The sequence below is a fragment of the Pteropus vampyrus genome, unplaced genomic scaffold (assembly GCF_000151845.1).
Source record: "Pteropus vampyrus isolate Shadow unplaced genomic scaffold, Pvam_2.0 Scaffold584, whole genome shotgun sequence".
NCBI classification, from domain to species: Eukaryota; Metazoa; Chordata; class Mammalia; order Chiroptera; family Pteropodidae; genus Pteropus; species Pteropus vampyrus.
In genome coordinates, this window is record NW_011889365.1 from 535,891 (window position 1) to 554,432 (window position 18,542).

General features: G+C 35.2%; 1 protein-coding gene across 3 annotated transcripts in view; it reads left to right on the forward strand.

The window, feature by feature from the left end:
* The window catches only part of CNST (consortin, connexin sorting protein), a 91,723-nt gene that overhangs the window by 53,765 nt on the left and 19,416 nt on the right, over nucleotides 1–18,542 (forward strand). For 2 of the 3 annotated variants that reach the window (XM_011384518.2, XM_023525646.1), the window contains exons 3-9: nucleotides 2,489–2,693; nucleotides 6,697–6,727; nucleotides 8,558–8,644; nucleotides 9,104–9,218; nucleotides 11,304–11,325; nucleotides 11,505–11,601; nucleotides 17,138–17,266. In XM_011384518.2, the coding sequence (XP_011382820.1) occupies nucleotides 2,489–2,693; nucleotides 6,697–6,727; nucleotides 8,558–8,644; nucleotides 9,104–9,218; nucleotides 11,304–11,325; nucleotides 11,505–11,601; nucleotides 17,138–17,266 (686 nt within the window). The remainder of the gene's footprint in view (nucleotides 1–2,488; nucleotides 2,694–6,696; nucleotides 6,728–8,557; nucleotides 8,645–9,103; nucleotides 9,219–11,303; nucleotides 11,326–11,504; nucleotides 11,602–17,137; nucleotides 17,267–18,542) is intronic. The other variant, XM_023525647.1, reaches the window with a different exon arrangement.

Sequence of the window (18,542 nt, forward strand, 5' to 3'; positions counted from 1 at the left end):
GTCAGTACAATATTACTGAGTATAGTCATTATGCCCGTACATTAGATCGTTAGACTTATTCCTTCTATACAACTGCAACCTTGTACGCTTTGACCAACATCTCCTCACTTCTCCCCCGTTCCCCCCAACTCCTGGTGACCACCATTATACTTTGATTCTATACATATGCTTTGATTTCTTTATCTTTTGTATATCAAAAGATATTCTTCTATAAGTTTGACTTTTTTTAAGATTGCACATATGAGATCATACGGTATTTGCTTTTCTCTGTCTAGATTATTTCACTTAGCTTAATGTCCTCCAGGTTCATCCAAGGTGTTGCAAAAGGCAGATATTCCTTCTGTCTCGTGGCTGAATAATATTTCTTTGTATGTATTCGTATACCACATTTCCTTTATCCATTCATCCATCAACGACCATTTAGGTTGTTTCCATTTATTAGCTCTTGTAAATAATGCTGTAGTGAACATGGGATGTATATATCTTTTCAAGTTAGAGTTTTCATTTTCTTCAGGTAAATACCCAGAAGTGGGATTGCTGGATCATATGGTAGCTCTATTTTTAAGTTTTTGAGGACTCTACATACTGTGTCCCATAAGGGCCGTACCAATTTACATTCCTACCAACAGTGTACAAGTTTCTCTTTTCTCTACATCTTCACTGACATTTGTCTCTTGTCTTTTTGATGATAGCTATTCTAACAGGTGTGAAGTGCTCTCATTGTGGTTTTGATTTACATTTACTTAATGATTAGTGATATTGAGCACCTTTTCATGTCCCTGTTGGCTGTTTGTATGTCCACTTTTGAGAAATGTCTATTCAGGTCCTTTGCCTAATTTTTATTTGCATTATTTGTTTTCTTGCCATTGAATTCTTTGAATTCCTGTTACATTTCGGATATTTGCACCTTATCGGATGTACTGGATTCAAATATTTTCTCCCATTCCATAGGCTAGGCTTAACATAGTCTGTATTAGATTAAGTGCTTTGGGCATAGTCGCATGGCTGGGAAAGAGGGAAATAAAAACAGTGTTTTTCTTAATTTCTTGATAGTTCTCTATAGAAAGCTTCTAACTACCATTATGGTTTAAAAATTAGAAAGTAGAAGAATCATTTATGTTTTCACAAATACTGTCCCTGCAAAACGGCAGGCCATCACTGGACTTCCAGAAGCCAAGGGACATAAAACCTATAGAAAAGAATTTTTTTAAAATATAAGGAATGACTATCGATGGTTTAAAAAATAATAATAAGGAAAAAAAGCACAGTACTTAGAATTTTTGTGCCGAAGATACTGCTGTGTAAACTGGGATGCCATGGTAGACAGATTAATCCCCGTGCTGCAGACCTTACACCAATTATTATAATGCAACCCAGTATAATATAAGGCCATATGGAGGATTCAGAGGAAAATAAGTTGACTTTAGGCCCATGTTATAGGGAAAAACATGGATTTCGTTAGGGTAGAACATAAATAGGCATAGATGAGAGGAAAATATTCCATCTATAGAATCTGTAATTGCTCAGGAAGGCAGAGTATTTATTAAATGAAGAATTGACTGGTCTGGCCAGAGCAGTGGGTTTATTTAGAAAGCGGTAGAAGACGGGGTCTGGACACATTCTAGAGTGCTGGGGAAGGCATCCTCAGTCGTGGTGCACACACGCTAAATTACTGAAAAAGGGCCTTTCTGAGGCAGACTAGCTGAAGGTATGTACAGACGCGACAGTCTATTCAATTTGAATATAATAATTAGAACTGATACTGAGATTTCAGTGAAGGATGAAGTTACAATGTATAATGTTTAAATTTTTTAAATTTTGTGCATTATTTCAGAGTTGTGGGCCAAGCAGTTACTCACTGATGTTTTTCATTTGTTTGTTTGTTTTTGTTTTTTTAGAAGTTTGTGTTACTTGTTTTTATTAGGAAAAAGGTTTCAGTAAGCTCTGCATGTGAATTCCTACTGCTCTTCTGGGATCCAGAAGTAGTTCTAAAGTTATCAGACCAGAGTTCAAAAGGAGGAAGCCTTAACTACTTTAGCCATTTCATATGATAAACACATTTATCTTCCTGTTCAGTTCTGCTTTATTTGGGAAAGCTAGGACCTCAAATTATGGCTAATCCATTTTCCCTTTAGGAGAGTCAAGTTTTGGGTCAGATTTTAACTTTCATACTGTTCTTTAGACCTCTCTCTTGTTGTTTTGTTTTGTTTTGTTTTTAGCATTTTATTTTATTATTAGTTTCAAGTAATCTCTTTTAACTAATATTCTTAATTATAATTCTGCAAGAAAATGGTTTATATGTGTGCTAATAGAATCATTCAGCTATGATTATAATCTTAATCAGGACAATAACTTGTGGTTTCTGGTGGGTTTTTTTCACATAACTAGTTTTATTTAAAAATTGTATGGTTAACAGGCATTATTGTTTTAAGGTATTCCACAAAGTCATTTTTATTCTAACACAGGCATTTTGTTTACTTCTTAAACTTCTTTCTTCAGGAGATTCTAAATCTTTAATGCAAGAAAACGTACTGAGTGCAGCCACACGTGCTGTTGGTGATGAGGAGTCTGCTGAAGTGAATGCTAATGATCAGCCGGAAGCCCCAGCGCTAGCTCTGCAGTCTCTGTTCTCGCTCATACGAGGTGAAGTTGAGCAGCTGGACTCAAGAGCCCTTCCTCTTTGCCTTCATCAGGTACTACACTAAACCCTTCACTTCCAGCCTCGCCAAAATTCTGGGACCAATGTTTGGAATAACCTGAAATCCAGCTCTCTTTTATTGATTCTATCCCATCTGTCATTGGTGAGCCCAGGAGTGAGTGACCTTGGATCAGTGGCTGGTGGGAAATGTGCATATTACTGACTATAGTTCAAACAATTGCGAACTTCTTGTATATAGTGAATAAACTGTGTGCAGATAAGAGTCAGTGTTGCAAGTGCTTAGTAAGCACCAATAAGGTATCAAAACAGCACTAGACACTGGGGAAACAAAAATTACTCAACAGGGTATGCTCTTAAGAGAGCCACTGTGGAATAGTGAGAAACAGTTATGTAGATAAATAATTGTAGAATTCTCTATTAAGTGTAGCAGTAGACATGTTTAATGTTCAGCAAAGCACAAAATGCTTGATTATTTTTGTCCTGTAGGCATTAATTAAGTCCAAAGCAGATGACTCTTGAGCCGAGATTTTGTAGATGTGTAAGCACTCACTAGATGAATCAAGTGAGCTTGTACAGGAAGAGAGACCAGCCTGTGCAGAGGCATGGCTGCGATGTTGTTGAAGATCAAAATGGAAATGAGATTGGAGAGCTGGTGACTTTAAGGCCTTCCTTTTAGGGGCTGAGAATTTTTAATTATGGGAATGCAAAATCAAATTTTAATTTTAGAAAAATAACTCTTAAGACGGGGAGGGCAAGTTAGAGGATGGAGAGACTGAGTGGCCTTTAGGACAAGGATGGGGAAGCTTTTTTACACAAGAGCTAATTCAGAAAAAATTGAGATATTTATGAGCTGCATTGTATTTTTCCTTAAAATTAAAATAACTAGAATATGGGAATGGAAGAAAGCTTTGCTTTCTATTTCATTTACTTATGTTTCATTTTAACTTTTGCAATGAGTAGTGAGTACTTTTAAAAATTAAATAACTTCTGTCTCAAGGCAGGAAAATGTATATTCTTATAAATTTATAGGACTTTCTTTGTGAACTTGAAGAAGGCCTTTGAGAATATGAGTACTGCTTTTTGATCTCTAAAATGTTTCTAACTTGCCATAGTTGAGAAGCACCAACACCAAGGCAGCTTTCTAACCTTTCAGCCTTCCTCGTATTTGTACACTGAGTCGGCTTTTAAAGGATATTCACACTTAGTTATTTCATCCTCCAAATAACCTAGGGAGCGTAGTGGTGGTTTGGAGTCGTACATGTGAGACATGCATGGAAAACTATGCCAAAAAAAAAAAAAAAAAAAAAGAAAGAAAAAAGTAACTCCAGCGAAAACAGAAAGTTTTCAGGAAAGGAAAAATACTAAAATTTTGGCTCATAATAAGGTAAACATTAAATATTAATCTACCCATTACTACAGAATAACAATATGGGATAGGTGAGTTTATAGGATTGGGAGAGGGGAGAATCAAAGAATTCAATCCTCATCTTCTACTGAAACTGAAAAACTAAGAAATAGCAAATACAAGCATAATGTTTAGAGACAGAAGTTTAAAAAATAAAAAACAGGTAAAAAAAAAAAATCTAAGTGCTTGCCCCTGAAGAAAGGTATAGGACAAGAGGAACAGAGGCTTTCTTAACACATCTTAAAGAATTAGTTGACTCCTTAAACCATCTATTTTTGTAATTTTGATAAAAATAAGAACTAAAAATAGACATTTATAATTCAAGCATAAAGTGAAAAAGGCATCCAGGTTAATGGTGACGATGGAGAGGGATGACTTCTACTCTGTATCTTGAACTTCTGGTTCAGACTCAAAAGCCATTTTAAGCACTTACTGCTATGTCCTGGGCACTATGCTGTATATACATTCTCACCTGATCCTTATGGCATTTATCTCATAGAGTTGCAGGTATTATTGCCCCTATTTTATAGATAAGGAAGCTGAGGCTTGAGTCATGAAATGACACATCCGAGGTCACACAGTTGGTAATGGCAGAGCTTGAACAAGAATACAGTTTCAGGTAATTCACCTCCAAGCCCCACCTTCTTTCTGCTCTACCAGGCTACCTCCCAGATTTAGACACATGGGAGACATCGAAGAAAATCACATCTTCTTTTGCCCTGCGAGACTTACCAGAGTTAGGTTTTTATGGGGAAAATATCCTGCATATTTATTTTTCAAGCTGTCTTCTCACTGGAAATGCCTTTTACTTCTGAGGCATTGGGTTTTATGATCCTGTACTCATGGTCGCACTTATGATATTGGAACCGCCACCCGAATTCTAATTGAAATTTATATTTCTGTAGTGCCAGAAAATCTGGTTCCAAATAGGTCTGGACCTCATCAATACTTCTTTAATGAGAGTTATTTATAAATAAATATGTCTTTTGATACACAAACACAAAAAGACAAGGAGACAAGCTTTGAAGAGCCAGACATTAATCTTGATGGGCAACCTAAAACTTTATCTCCTGTCATGGATGGTGGGAAATCTACGCCACGCCATAGATTTTTCACTGGAAGTTTGTGGGTGAAATGCCGTCACTGATTTCTGTTAGATGTCATGGAGCCTGCTGCTGGTGTACGAGCTCATGAGACCCATATTCAGCGACGTTCGTCATGTTGGTAGCTTGAAATCGGACACAATGGCAGTATTGACAACACAAAAGAGAGCAAACACCACTAAAAAAATGTTAACCTTTGTACAGAAAAGCTGTCTTTCTCTAACACTCTAGAGCCAATTGGTAAACATTTATCAGCACACCACTGGTTACAGTATACGGAATTCTCATTTCGTAGGTAAAAAAAAAAAAAAAAAATTGTTGCATATTGACAATTTGATTTGGTTCAAACTAGTACTATAATAACAGTATTAGAACAATGAGCTGATAAAATACAAGCAGACTCTTGAAAATCAATTCATCCTTCATAAAGTCCTCAGAGTAGAAAATATGGAATCAAACTTTAGGTTAAACTAAAAATTTACAAAAACGTATCCAGTCATCTATATGGTTCATGAAAATGTATTATGTCTATGGAATAAATTTTAAGCTAGGCATATATTTTCCTTTAAAAGTATGTTCTTTCCTCTGTGGGATTTGGAAAAGCCATTCCTTTTTATTGCTTGTTTATACGTTTGACAAATAGCTTATTGCTCTTTGCACTGGCAGCTACCTGGAAAAGGGAGATCTATAAGTGGAACACCTTTTTTTTTTTTTTTTTTTAACTAGAGATTTAGAAAGAATCAGTGGAAGCTGTTTGAAAAGTGTAAAGTACTTATACGAACAATTCGAATATGACACTGTCAGCTTTTGCAGATACTTCTCAAAAAATAATTTCAGTTTTACGGTTCTATTTATAAATGTTGTATCTAAATAAAGATCTAAGTAAAAGATCCAAATTTTTTAGAATTAAAGAATCTTTAAATTTAAAGATGCCTCGAATGAATCTGGTAAGTGACAAGCCTTGACTGGGACCAGATCCTGACCCTCTGGACACCCCCGCTACCCCCATCCGGTGCCCTTTATACTGTGCAGCATTTTGTGTATATCTCCAAACATATTGCTCAACTCTTAGCACTTGGCCTGGTCTTTTCTGTAATATCAAAACAACCAGAAGTCAGTGTCCCATGAGGTAGTTTGTGAAATAGAAATGAAATGAATGGGGTTTTAAGGTCTCATGTGACACGACATAGTTCACCTTCTTAATGGACAATAAACAAAGTCGTTCTCTTACTTGTATTATATCTTCGTATCCTTTGTAGTATTTTCCTCATTCTGAGTTCATCTAAGCTTTAATGAATCAGTGAAGTTTGCTTTGACATGAAATAGAATAGGATGAATGAGGTTGTATTAAAACCAAAGAATGTTTATGTTTGCTTTGCAGGCAGTTTTCTTCTATCTGATAAATATAGTTAAATAGTTTTCTAAGTTTGATATTAAAGACTTTCAATTTCAAGGTCTTGATTTCTTCCAAATTTGGTTTTTCATCCAAATGTTAATTTAATTTCCTGTTTTTTATTTGTTTTTAACAGATAGCAGAGTCCTATTTCCAGGAGGAGGACTGTATCCTTTTCTTAATTACAGGAAGAAATTCATAAACTCTTAAAAAACTGCTCATTTTTTTTTAAATCAAGATTTACATACAATAAAAATATATAGATCTGTCATTTTCGATGGGTTTTAACAGTTGTAGGCACCCAGGTAATCACCCCGGAAAGCAAGACGTAGGAAGTTTCTATTATGCCATAAAATTCTCTAGAACACCCAAGTTTGACCTTCCATCAATAAGGCCTGATTTTACCAAAATCTAAATATTTGTGTGGTGGGGCGCATATTACCAAAAATATATAATTTTAAAATCCAGTGGAATTTATTTATTTATTTATTTTTAATTAAAGAGACATGCAAGTCAAATAATAGTCATATGGTAGAGCCCGTCAAGCATATTGTACGTAGTAGGTCTCATGACTGCATTACAGCCGTATATGTATCTTCACTCGTAATAAATAGAATAAATGTGGTCAAGTTGGACTGTGTGTTAATTTTTGTATAGGAAAGATTTCTTCCATCAGTTTTTCAATTTCCCTTTTTGTAAATGGCTTTTCTTTTTGAAGGATGGCCCAGTATATACTCTTTAAAAAGACTGTATTGCAAGCATCTGTTTTTCCCAATTATGAGATTTCTTTTTCCTCCTACCCTCGTCGCCTTTTACCACACCTCTAGGCAGATTGAGAGATAAACAAACTGGTAACAACCTCAGACGATGGCAGTTTATTCTTAAGTGTGCAGAAAATCTAAATCTGGTGGAAATGAAGCTAGAAATCTTTTTTTTTTTTTTTTTTAAACCAAATAACGAGTGTGATGTAGTACATGCAGACCAGCATCAGCATCTCCGGGAACTTCTTAGAAATGGAAATTCATGAGCCTTAGAATCAGAGCTTCTGGGGATCAGCCCCATGAATCTGTATTTTAGCAAGTTTTTTAGATAATTTTTATATTCAGTAAAGTGAAAAACATTGGTATACTTTAAGTCATGGGTAGAAGAAAATGAAAGTAATTGTCCCTGCCTCTCCCTGGACTAGTTTATGGTTCCTGGCATATCTTTAAAACTACAGACAAGAGAGAAAACGGAACCTCTGGGCGATTTTGGGAAGGACAAAGAGCTACAGAGTGAGGTTTTCTCTTCTTATCTGGGTCAACATTTAGAACATGGCCCAAAGGAAAGTAGAGAGTTGGACAGTTTATCGCAACCTCATATGGTGCTAAATGTGTGATGCAGATGGAGAAGGCAGAAGTTTATGAGAAAATCTACAAAAAGGTAGAGTCACATAATTATTGTGGCAAGTTAATTAAATTTTTATAGATCTATATAATGTTTCGCTCTGTCTTTGTTTAGGCATATAATCCTTTAGTTTTGTGGGAGAAAAGCATTCACTGAGATAAGTAAAGGATCAAGGTGAGTTGAAATCAGAAACAGTTTGACAAGAGGATAACATAGTTGCTTGACAGAAAGTAATTTAAGGAGAGGGGGGAAAAAGGGGAAACATTCCAGGCTTCCGTGTGGGTCCTCTGTCCCAGTAAATTGTGTTTCATCAACTGCTAAACATATATTATTGGTAAGCAGACATTTCTTGATCATTCAAACTTTCTTTTAGTTTCTACTATTTGCTTATAGGATTGAACCCAGGTAGCTACAGCATAATATGCTACATTAAAATGTATCTACTTCAGAACCAAGAAACCTTGAGATTTGTTTAAAATTTGAAAATATTTAGAGTCCTCTCATTTTGTGGTAAGCTTCAAATTTCTCAGTTTATATAGGACATTGTTCTTCAAACATGGAGCTAAATGTAAATAGCCTAGATTTCTATTTTCCTCACATTTTCTGTTCAGATGAGAAAGCAATGAAATTCATTCAGCTTGAACGACTGTATCACGAGCAATTGCTCGCAAACCTTTCTGCCATTCAAGAACAATGGGGTGAGTACAGATTAACATAGAATGTGGAATTATCATTAATCTAACAAGGTGCTATCTAGAAAGTTCACATATTTGACTGGGTTTTGTAACTCAGGAAATAAATGTTTCTACAGTCAAGTTAATGTTGCAAAGAAAGTAGCATTTTTACCACAATATGTCATTGTGAGAAAATCTTTCTCTTTGTATTTTGTTCTTCATATCAGTGCCAACAAGAGAACTCTTGCAACTATTTGCATTTCTTCCGATCCTTTTGCATGCCCTACTGGCTAATTTAGTCTCTGGGATAATATTCACTTACATCGAAAAGTAGTCACTTAGCTATTTCTAATCGTGTTAACTTTTGGGTTGTTTGAGAAGATAATTTTGCTGCTAATCTTAATCAGTGGTGCCAGTTAACTATTTTTTCCCTCCTAAATAGGATTTGTAATAGTCAGTGACTAACAAATATTTTAAATTTAGAAACAAAATGGAAAACTGTACAACCACATACAGTCACATCTCTAAGGAATTCAGAAAAGGGATTTAATGGTGAAGATTTTGAACGGCTTACTAAATTTTGCACAACGCATCAAGAGTAAGTATTTCGATACTGGATTAGAATGCGTTGGAATAGAATATTGAAGAACCATTGTAGCACTGAATATTTGAAATACAAGTACCATTTCTTTACTTGTTTTGTTAATATTTTCAACTGGAGAAACTAAACCGGATAAAATCAAATGTTTAGGTTCCTTTCTCAGCTTTTATGTTTCTTATATTGAACTCAGTAAATGGTCAGCTTTACATAAGTTCAAAATACCTTCCAATTGGAAAATTTTAAATATAATTTCTAATTTCGCTCTCTTTTTGATTAGAGATTAAACTATTCAGATGGAAAAAATGCATATTAGGATTTTTTGTTATAGTTATTTGCCAATGTTTGTATGTTGTAGTAAAAATGCATCTTTAAAAATAGTCTAATACTGAAAAGCAAATGTAGTATAGTATTTAACCAAAATACTGCAGATAATTTTTAATCGTTTGATTTGTATCAAAGAGTTAGGCCTTTAAAACTAAATTATAGTAATAATAAAGCACTTAAATATTTTTTCAGTTCATTATTTGAAGACAGAATTCTGAAGGTGAGAGGACATGGTAATGATTAAACCAGTGCAGATCCCAGATGAACATCATAAGTCCTTGATAACTCTGAAAGACTCCATTCTGTTGCTAACTTTTTCTCCTTTTCCCTCAAAATCACAAAGAGTAAACTAAAACTATTTGTTAATAATAGAACAGACACAAGTAATTGTTTCTTAGCTTATGGAGCAGATAGAGAATTGCTTTTGGATCTGATTATTTTGGAGACCAGCCTCTGAAGAATGATTCTAGATTCAGTAATGATACTCATTCAACTCTAGTGATGACAGTTTTCTTTTGAATCTTTTAAACAGTATTTTTAGCAATTCTGCATTAAAACCTAATTTCTTAACCTTTAGGTTAACTTTCAATTTCACAGAGTTTTAAAATAATGGGATCTTTTAAAATAAATAAAAGAGATTGTTTTCTTGCTTTGAAAATATTAATGTAGACACTTTCCCTACCCTTCCCATGGAACTAATAATTTTTAAATGTATTACAAGTGTTTTGATTATTTAAAATTGTTTGTTGAACATAATCTGAGCGTGGCATTTTTATGCTTTAAATTTTAATCATTACCCCAAATTATTATTCTTAAATTTTTAGTATAAAAATATTTTTGAGTTATACATACATTAAAGTGCACAAGCTTGATGAATGTTTACCTAAATATATATGTCTCTGTAACTACCACTCTGACAAGATACAAAACAGCTCAGCCCCTCAGAAAACTCTCTCATGCAGGTACCAAGTCTATACCCACCCCCTAGTGTAACCACTGAGTTCTGTGACAATATATGTCTGTTCTGTAATTTCATGTAAATATGATCACACAGAAAGTAGATTTTTGTATCTAGCTTCTTCATTATGCTTGTGTTAAATGTTGTTGTGTGCAATGGTAATTTGCTCTGTTTTATTCCTGTGTCGATTCATTATATGACTGTGTAGCTATTTATTTATTCATTCTTGTTAATAGAAATTTGGATTGTTTCTGGTTTCTGAATATTATGAATGAAATGGCTATGAACATTTTTGTGCATGCCTTTTGGCAGATATATGCATTCTGTTAAATTGAGTATTCCCTAAAATATAATGTTTAAAAATAACTTTGTTATCTGTTTCTATGGATAATGCCAATAAAATTATCTTCTGCTATAATCTATTTTAGATTATAATGACAAACCAAAATTTTAAATATATATGTGTGTGTGTGTGTGTGTGTGTGTGTGTAATAGTCTTTAAATATATTGTTAGCAAAAGGTGAACATTCTTTTTTTACCTGGATATTACCATTCGTAAGTTTATTTGGGAGTGTTCACTAGTAACTGGCTATCTAAGGAGATTAACACATGATATAGCTGAACTTTGAACTGTGTGAACCCGTGGTAGTGTTTCAGCCCTGGAAATGTTCTGTGCTAATATTAGAATCCAGAGAAGCTGTAATTTTTTTTTTACAGCCTTTTCGGTGACATTTGTTTGGAAGCATATTGCTGCTGTAATTTTTTTTAATTCTTTTTTTTTTCTCTGTTTTTTTCTACAGTCCTCTTTTATCCAAACATAAGGTAAGAGATCGTTTCTTTGAAAGCATTTACAGGAAAAATTTTAAGAGTCATATGTCTATAGCATGGACTCTTTTTGAAAAGAAAGAAACCTTTCTCAAATTTATTTTCAGCTTTCTAATTTAATGCGATAGTTTCCCCAAACGTGTTTTTTTGTTTTTGTTTTTGTTTTAACTTTTTAGATAGCAGCCGTAGAAAAGTCCCTGGGAAGGAAATGCTTTACGCAGTTAACAGCGTCTGAAGATTCAAAGGAAAGTGGAGCTCCACCCACAAAGCCGGGTACGTTCTGATGTTAGAGAGGCATGTAAGAGGCACCTGCCTCTTTTCATATTCTGTAAGTGTTACGTCTCAATTGCTGTGAAGGAATTTTTTTGTTTTTATATTTTTTTGGCATATACCTTTCCTAGACAAATAGCAAAGTGAGATTTTTTTTATATTGCATAACTATTTTTAGATATCTAGTAGTAGAAATTATAAAATCTCAATTCTCATAAAAACATAAAATTATTCCCCATGTTGGTTATATGTATCTAACACAATATCATAATACTGTATAAAAATGCTCTGAAATAAAATTTGTATGGACTTCACCAGAAATTTGTTCTGTATATCTAGATATTTAAAAGCTCTATATGTTGATAATTTATGTATAGCAATTTATTCTCTTCCCTTTTTTGTTGATTAACATATGGTGTACTTTAATTTGCATATATACATTTCTAAAGCATTTATGATGTATTTACACCATTTTGTATCTTAGATCAAGAGTTAAAGATTTTTAGAAACCTTTTTTTACATTAGTAATGTATGTTCGTTATAAAAGTTTTAGAAAATAAAGATAAATAAATACATTTTAAGATGTTTATTTTTCCTGACCTATGGTTTTAGTACTAATTTATATTCCTGGGCTTTATGTTCCTGATATTAAACAGGCAGCATCCCATGTTTTGACGGAGTCACCTGAGAAATAAGATGATGATGATAATGATGCCCACAATTTAATTTTCCTTTTTCTCTTTATAAAGTCTTTTTCTACCCCTAAATCTTACTTTATCCCCTTTGTTCTTATGAGACAAATTTAGGATATTGCCTTAGGTCAATCCTACTATATTCTGTTCTTCTCATCTTTCCTTTTGCAGTCATTTTTATGTTGGAAATCAGAGTAAAATAGGCTTCATAAAAATCTTAAAGAGAGAAAAAGTCACAAAGTGGCCACCCAGTTTGGGCATAGATGTGTCTCCGTGTTGTGCACACTGGGGAGAGCGCTATTATGGGCTGTTGATTAAATTGGACACTCAGAACTGGTTGCTGCCCAGCACTAGCTTGGCACTGTTTATAGCTTGCCTCTGCTGTGAGAAATGTGGTAAGGGTGGGGACACCTCATTTGAGTCACTTGCTCGATCCTTTGATTCTCAACTAGAACCTGCATGTTCTTGTTTCTAATCAAATGCCACATCATTTAAGTAAATTGTATGGATTATTACAGACTTCCCCAATACAGCATCTCACTAATAACCATCTTATGGGGAGTGCATGGACTAAATGCAGGGGCTAGGGGCGGGGGGAATCTGATAAAACAGTGTCTTTGAAAGAAAAATTTTAAATTTTTCAGAATTAGTCTCATCAGATTGGTTATTCTGTGAATAAATACATAGAAGTACAAGAATATGAGAAAAAGAAATATGAACACATTTAAATGATTTGTATTTAATACATTGTTCTTGTTTTACCTCGTATTCCTCATTTTTAATAACGTATGGCATGTAGTACAATCTAGACTTTCCTTTCCCTTCCTTTCTCTCTACGTTCCTTAATCCTCACTAAGCTCCTTATATAATATGAAACTTGCTTTTGTGTGTGTGGTAGTTAAAGTCATTGTTTCTGGAGCAAACTTACCTGGTTTAAACTCTTTCTCCATCACTTAAAGTTGTGTGACCTTAGGCAAGTTACCTAACTTCTCTGAGCCTCCCTTCCCACAGCTCCAAAATTAATATAGTACTTACTTGTGATTATTGTGAGGATTAAATTAGTAATTTCATGTTAAAAGCTTAGAACAATACCTGGCCCAAGGTAAGAGCTCAGTGTATGCTCACTGCGCTCATTGCTTCTTTTCCTCCTCCCATATCATCACTGCTCACCCGCACTAGCGTGTTATCAATGTTTTCCACATATTATTCATTACCATTTTTCCGACGAAGTTCCCATCATTAAAGTCTTCAAGTAATTTACATAGTATATTATATTTTCAAAGTGCTTTTATGTATATGATTTCATCAATTCCTTTTAGCAACCAATATAATGTAGGCTAAATCATTTGAAGAAACTCAAGGAAGTTAAATGACTGATCCAGGAACAGAACTAATTAGAACTCAAAGGCAAATCCTAGTTTTCTGACCCTGAAGTTCATGTATTTTTATTAATTTATACCTACATTTATTTTAAGTAATATTTCATATGTAAAAATAATGTTCCATCCATACATTATAAAAAATCATAACAAAATGAAGACCTATGACCCTAGTACTCAACTAAGGGCTAATTTATTGTCAATTCTGTTACAACTACCTTGGTGTCCCCTGCTTTCCCACACCCTTGAGGAAACTGTTATCCTGAGTTTTATGTTTATCATTCTCTTCCCATTTTTTTATCAACTTTATTAACGTACAATTTCCCTGCAATAAAATGTACCCATTTTAAGTGCCTAATTTGATGAGTTTTGGCAAATGTATACACCGAAGTAACTACTATCCTAATCAAGATAGAGAACATTCATCACTCTAAAATCTTCCTCCCAAATGCCCTTTATAGCCAGTCCTTCCCACCTCCAGTCCTAGGCCAGCCAGGGCTTTTCTGTCTTAGACGAGTTTTCCATATTTTAGAATTTAAAATAAATAGGATTGCTCAGCATATATTTGTAAGAGTCACCCATTTGCTCTGTGCATCATTAGTTCATTTCTTTTCATTGCTGAGTTGTATTCCATTTTTTACTATGCCAAAGTGGTTTATCCAGTCACCTATTGATAGACATCTGGGTTGTTTCCAGTTTGGGGATATCATGAATAAGTCTGCTAGGAACTTATTTTATGTTTTTCTTTCTCGGGTAAGTAATTGAGGGTGGAATTGCTGGGTCCTAGGGAAGGTACATATCTAACTTGATAAGAAAGTGCCGAACAGTTCTGTGATGTGTCTGTCTCATTTTATACCGCATCAGCGATATGTGAGAATTCAGTTCTTCCACGTCCTTGCTGACAACTTAATGTTGTCAGTCTTTTTAATTTTACTCATCTGAGCGGATATGAAATGGTATATCATTGCGGTTTTAACTTGCTTTTCCCTGCTGACTGGGCGTGTGTACATTTTTAGTTTCGAATGAACGTCTGTAGAAGATGTACTAATTTATACCATGATCCGCGTTTCAGACTTAGTTTTAAGTATGTTTTTTCGTCCGCTAAAATAAATAAATACTATGAAAATTTCCTTTTCTGGCCTGATACCACTCAAAGGTCTGTACTCAATGAGATATTCAGAAAGCGTAAGAAATAAGCGTTATCTCATGAATTCGTTAGTCCCATATCATGAATTGTGTGAGGGATTTTTTTCCCTAAAGAAAACGTGGGGGACTAGGAAATGAAAGAATAATCAAAGGCATGTACATTTCTGTAGAGTCCGTGTTAGAACTTAGGTTAAGTCTAGTTTCTCATTTTAGAACTCTTTAATTCAATGTTTATTAACTATCTGTTATACAGTCCGCTCTTCATTTTTATTTCATCAGAGTAAGGTTGTTTTTTAAGATGTGTGAAGTTAATCCAATAGAGAGTAGCAAACTTACCTCACTAGATTTTGGGGTTCAGGAGAGCTAATTCACAGAAATTTATGTTAACATTAACAGAAGCATTAATGAGAATAAGTTTTATATTATAATACATACTTGTAGAAAATTCAGAAAATATTTTTGGTTAAATATAGTAGATCTACATTTACCTGCACTTTTTCCTGATGTTTTTCATCAAAACATCAGAAAGGTATCTTAAAAGGCGGAAACCCACAGGGACAGAACTGGCAAGGAAACAGCAACAGATGTGACATCGAGAAAAATTTGGAAGCTGGAAAACAGATGGATGGGTGGCAACTGGCTTCGCACACCAGAGAAAGCTGAAAGCTGAGTGTCTACAGGGAAAATGTTGTTTCTTGCCTGGAAAGTTCTGGGAATTGAAAGCACAGAGGGTGGGTACCTCTAAGGTCTAGAATGTGAGGTCGGACTGGAGAAGGAGGCTGGGCTGAAAGACCATTCAGGAAGCACTTAGACGATTATATTCCATCTCTACCTCGCACGAGGCTGAAGGTTTATTTTTTAGAGAACGTGAGCTAGAAGAATTGTGGACTCAGGGATTAGACACAACTCAAGAAAGAAGTATTATATAGAAAATGAGGATTGAATGGATGGTGAGACCATTAGCCTACTTTCTACATTTAGCATCTAGAACTGTGACAACTAAATCTCTTTCTTCCTCCCTGGGAAACCGGCTACTAGTCTCGGACACAAAACCTCCAGATACCTCATTAAAGGCCTCCCAACGAATGACACAATGCTTCTTTGTCCCACACTAGAGAAGGCTGCCTTTAACCGTAGAGCTACTTGTTACCTCATTTAAGAAAACCTCAAATAGAAAAGATGCAGAACAAATCAGACAGACAAATGAAAAGAAACACAAAGGAAACAAAACATAGAACAGATGAAAACTTTTTAAAAATTAACAAATTTCACAGAGATTAGAAAAAATATTGTATGTATGAAGACAAGAATAAGATGCTGATTTTAAAAAAAAAAAAGGAACATTCAGAGAATTAAAGAAAAAAGTTCATAGAAATTAAAAAGTGTTATGGCCAAAATAAAAAATTAGAAGAGTTGAAAGATAAAATTGAAGTTTAAAAGCTGATCCAAAGACAAAGAGATGAACAGTATGACAGAAAAGATAGATGTTTAGTCCATGAGACCCAAAATCCTTAATACAGGCATTTTAAAGGAGAGAACAGAAAATGTCAGAGGTCAAATTATCAAAAAAGTAATACAAGAAAATTTCCCAGAATGGATGGTCCCAAGTTTCCAGATTGAAAGTCCCACCAACTACCCAACACAAAGAATGAGAACCTTTATGAAGTTTCAGGATGCCAGGTAGAAGCAAAGAATCTAAAGCTTCTTTCCAAAGGAGGATAATGTAGGTTGCAAGGGATTAGTATTCAGAATGGTTAAGGACTCCACATCCCTTCCCAAAGCTCGACATGGTACAGCAGTGCCTTCAAAACCGTGAGGGAAAAGGTTTCTAAGAGGAAATCTGAGATTCAGAAAACAAGGTTTCTAATGCAACTAAAGGGAATTCCCAGGATTATTGGCAAGGCAGATTCTAGGACAATATGTTTTAAAACTGATAAATTAGCTGATGGTACATATGCCATAGTTATACATCTGTCAGAGTTTAGAGATACATAAGTAGAGCTGTTTGTTTTTTTTTAAATAAAGTTATGAGTTAATTTTCAGCACCAAGGGAAATAACTGTAAATGAGAAAGGAAAAGGCCTCAGCATACAGTGAGGGGCCGTGCGAATAATATTTCCAAACCACAGAAGGTAAACTTTTCAATACTGAGTTGCCATAGAAGTGCGTTGAATTATATAATTGGAAGCTAGAGGAGGAGAAATATATCATTTCAGAGGGTTAGCTTATTGTGTCACACGTATTATTCACATGTCCTTTCCCTTTCCTCCTGTACAAAGTGTTGTTTTGAATCTTAAAACAACTTGTTTTTCCTTGTCTGCAGAGAGTGAAACTTGTCTTGGCACAGAACCAAGTAAAGAAAGCCTACATAGAGAAGAGACCCCAGAGAGCAGCCCCTGCTGTAACCACATGGCCAGGCCAGCAGATCCCCGGAGCCTGCTGACAACTGCAGGGAGGGACCACACGGCGGAGCCACTCTGCAGCGCTGCTGACACACGGGAGCTCCACGCCCAGCCCTCAGAGACAGCCGGGAGCAGGTCTGGGCCACACTCTGCCGAGAAAGCTTGCGAGGATGACAGCCGCCTGCAGCTGGCTCACACAGAAGTCTGCCAAGATGTGGCCGAAATAGAGGGCACTGCTGAAGACCCTAAGGGGTTCCTTTCCAGTGGGTCAATGATAGAGCCATTGATTTTACCAGGCTCTGAGCGTGTACCTCCTGCCCTGATTTCTGAGGGTGAATATTCACAGACTCAACGAAAAGAACTCCAGTTGCCACTTCAGGATGCTTCTGAGGCGTTGTCCACAGACCAACTTGAGAACAATGAATTAAATGAGCTGCTGCAACCTGATCTCACAGGCAGTGATGGAAAATCACCGCCAGGGCCGGCTGACTCAGAGGGCTCCCAGAGTGTACTTTGTGAAAATAAGAAAGTATCTGACTTAAGTACAGTGCTTTCCGAGGCGTCTATGGCCCCAGAGGAAAAGGGAAGTAAGGAGGAACAAGTCAATAAAGAAACAGAAGACTATTTGACCAGCCTTTTGGAAGGATGCTTAAAAGATACTGAAGATTCCCTTTCATACGAAGAGGAAGACTCCGATCTCCTTCAAGACCTTTCTCCTGACGAAGCATCCTACAGTCTACAGGAGAACCTGCCTTCCGATGATAGCTGTCTTTCTCTCGATGATCTTGCAAAAAGGATAGAGATTGCAGAGGTAAATCTGAGATTTGATATAAGTACGATTAAAAGTAAAATGAAAGAAGCACATATATGCCAAATATTGCCTTGTTTTCACAAATTTCTCCTGGTCTCAAATGTGAGGGAGAAATTTAATTAATGTACACTTTTCATTTATTTTAATTGTGATTTATGCTTCAAGAAGTTATTTTGCATGCCTCCAGATTCAGTAAGCATTATGAACACCATTTTTTATATTCCTGTGACTTTCATTTGGCAGTCCTAGGAGTTATGACCGAGATAAGATTAGTCACATTCTTATAAGGAAATCTTATTTTTCCTCTCATACATCTAGAAGGCATAATATATACTCTGTTTCTTCCTCTTATTAATACATTTTTAATTTTTTAACACACCGAATGAAAGACACATTTTAAAATACAATAAGACTAGGAGATGCCAGATGAGTTTTTAAGCCATTAAATTGTGTGTTGTGAATTTCCTCTTTCTTACAATATTAATTTATAAGCTCTAGGTTTCAACAAACAATAC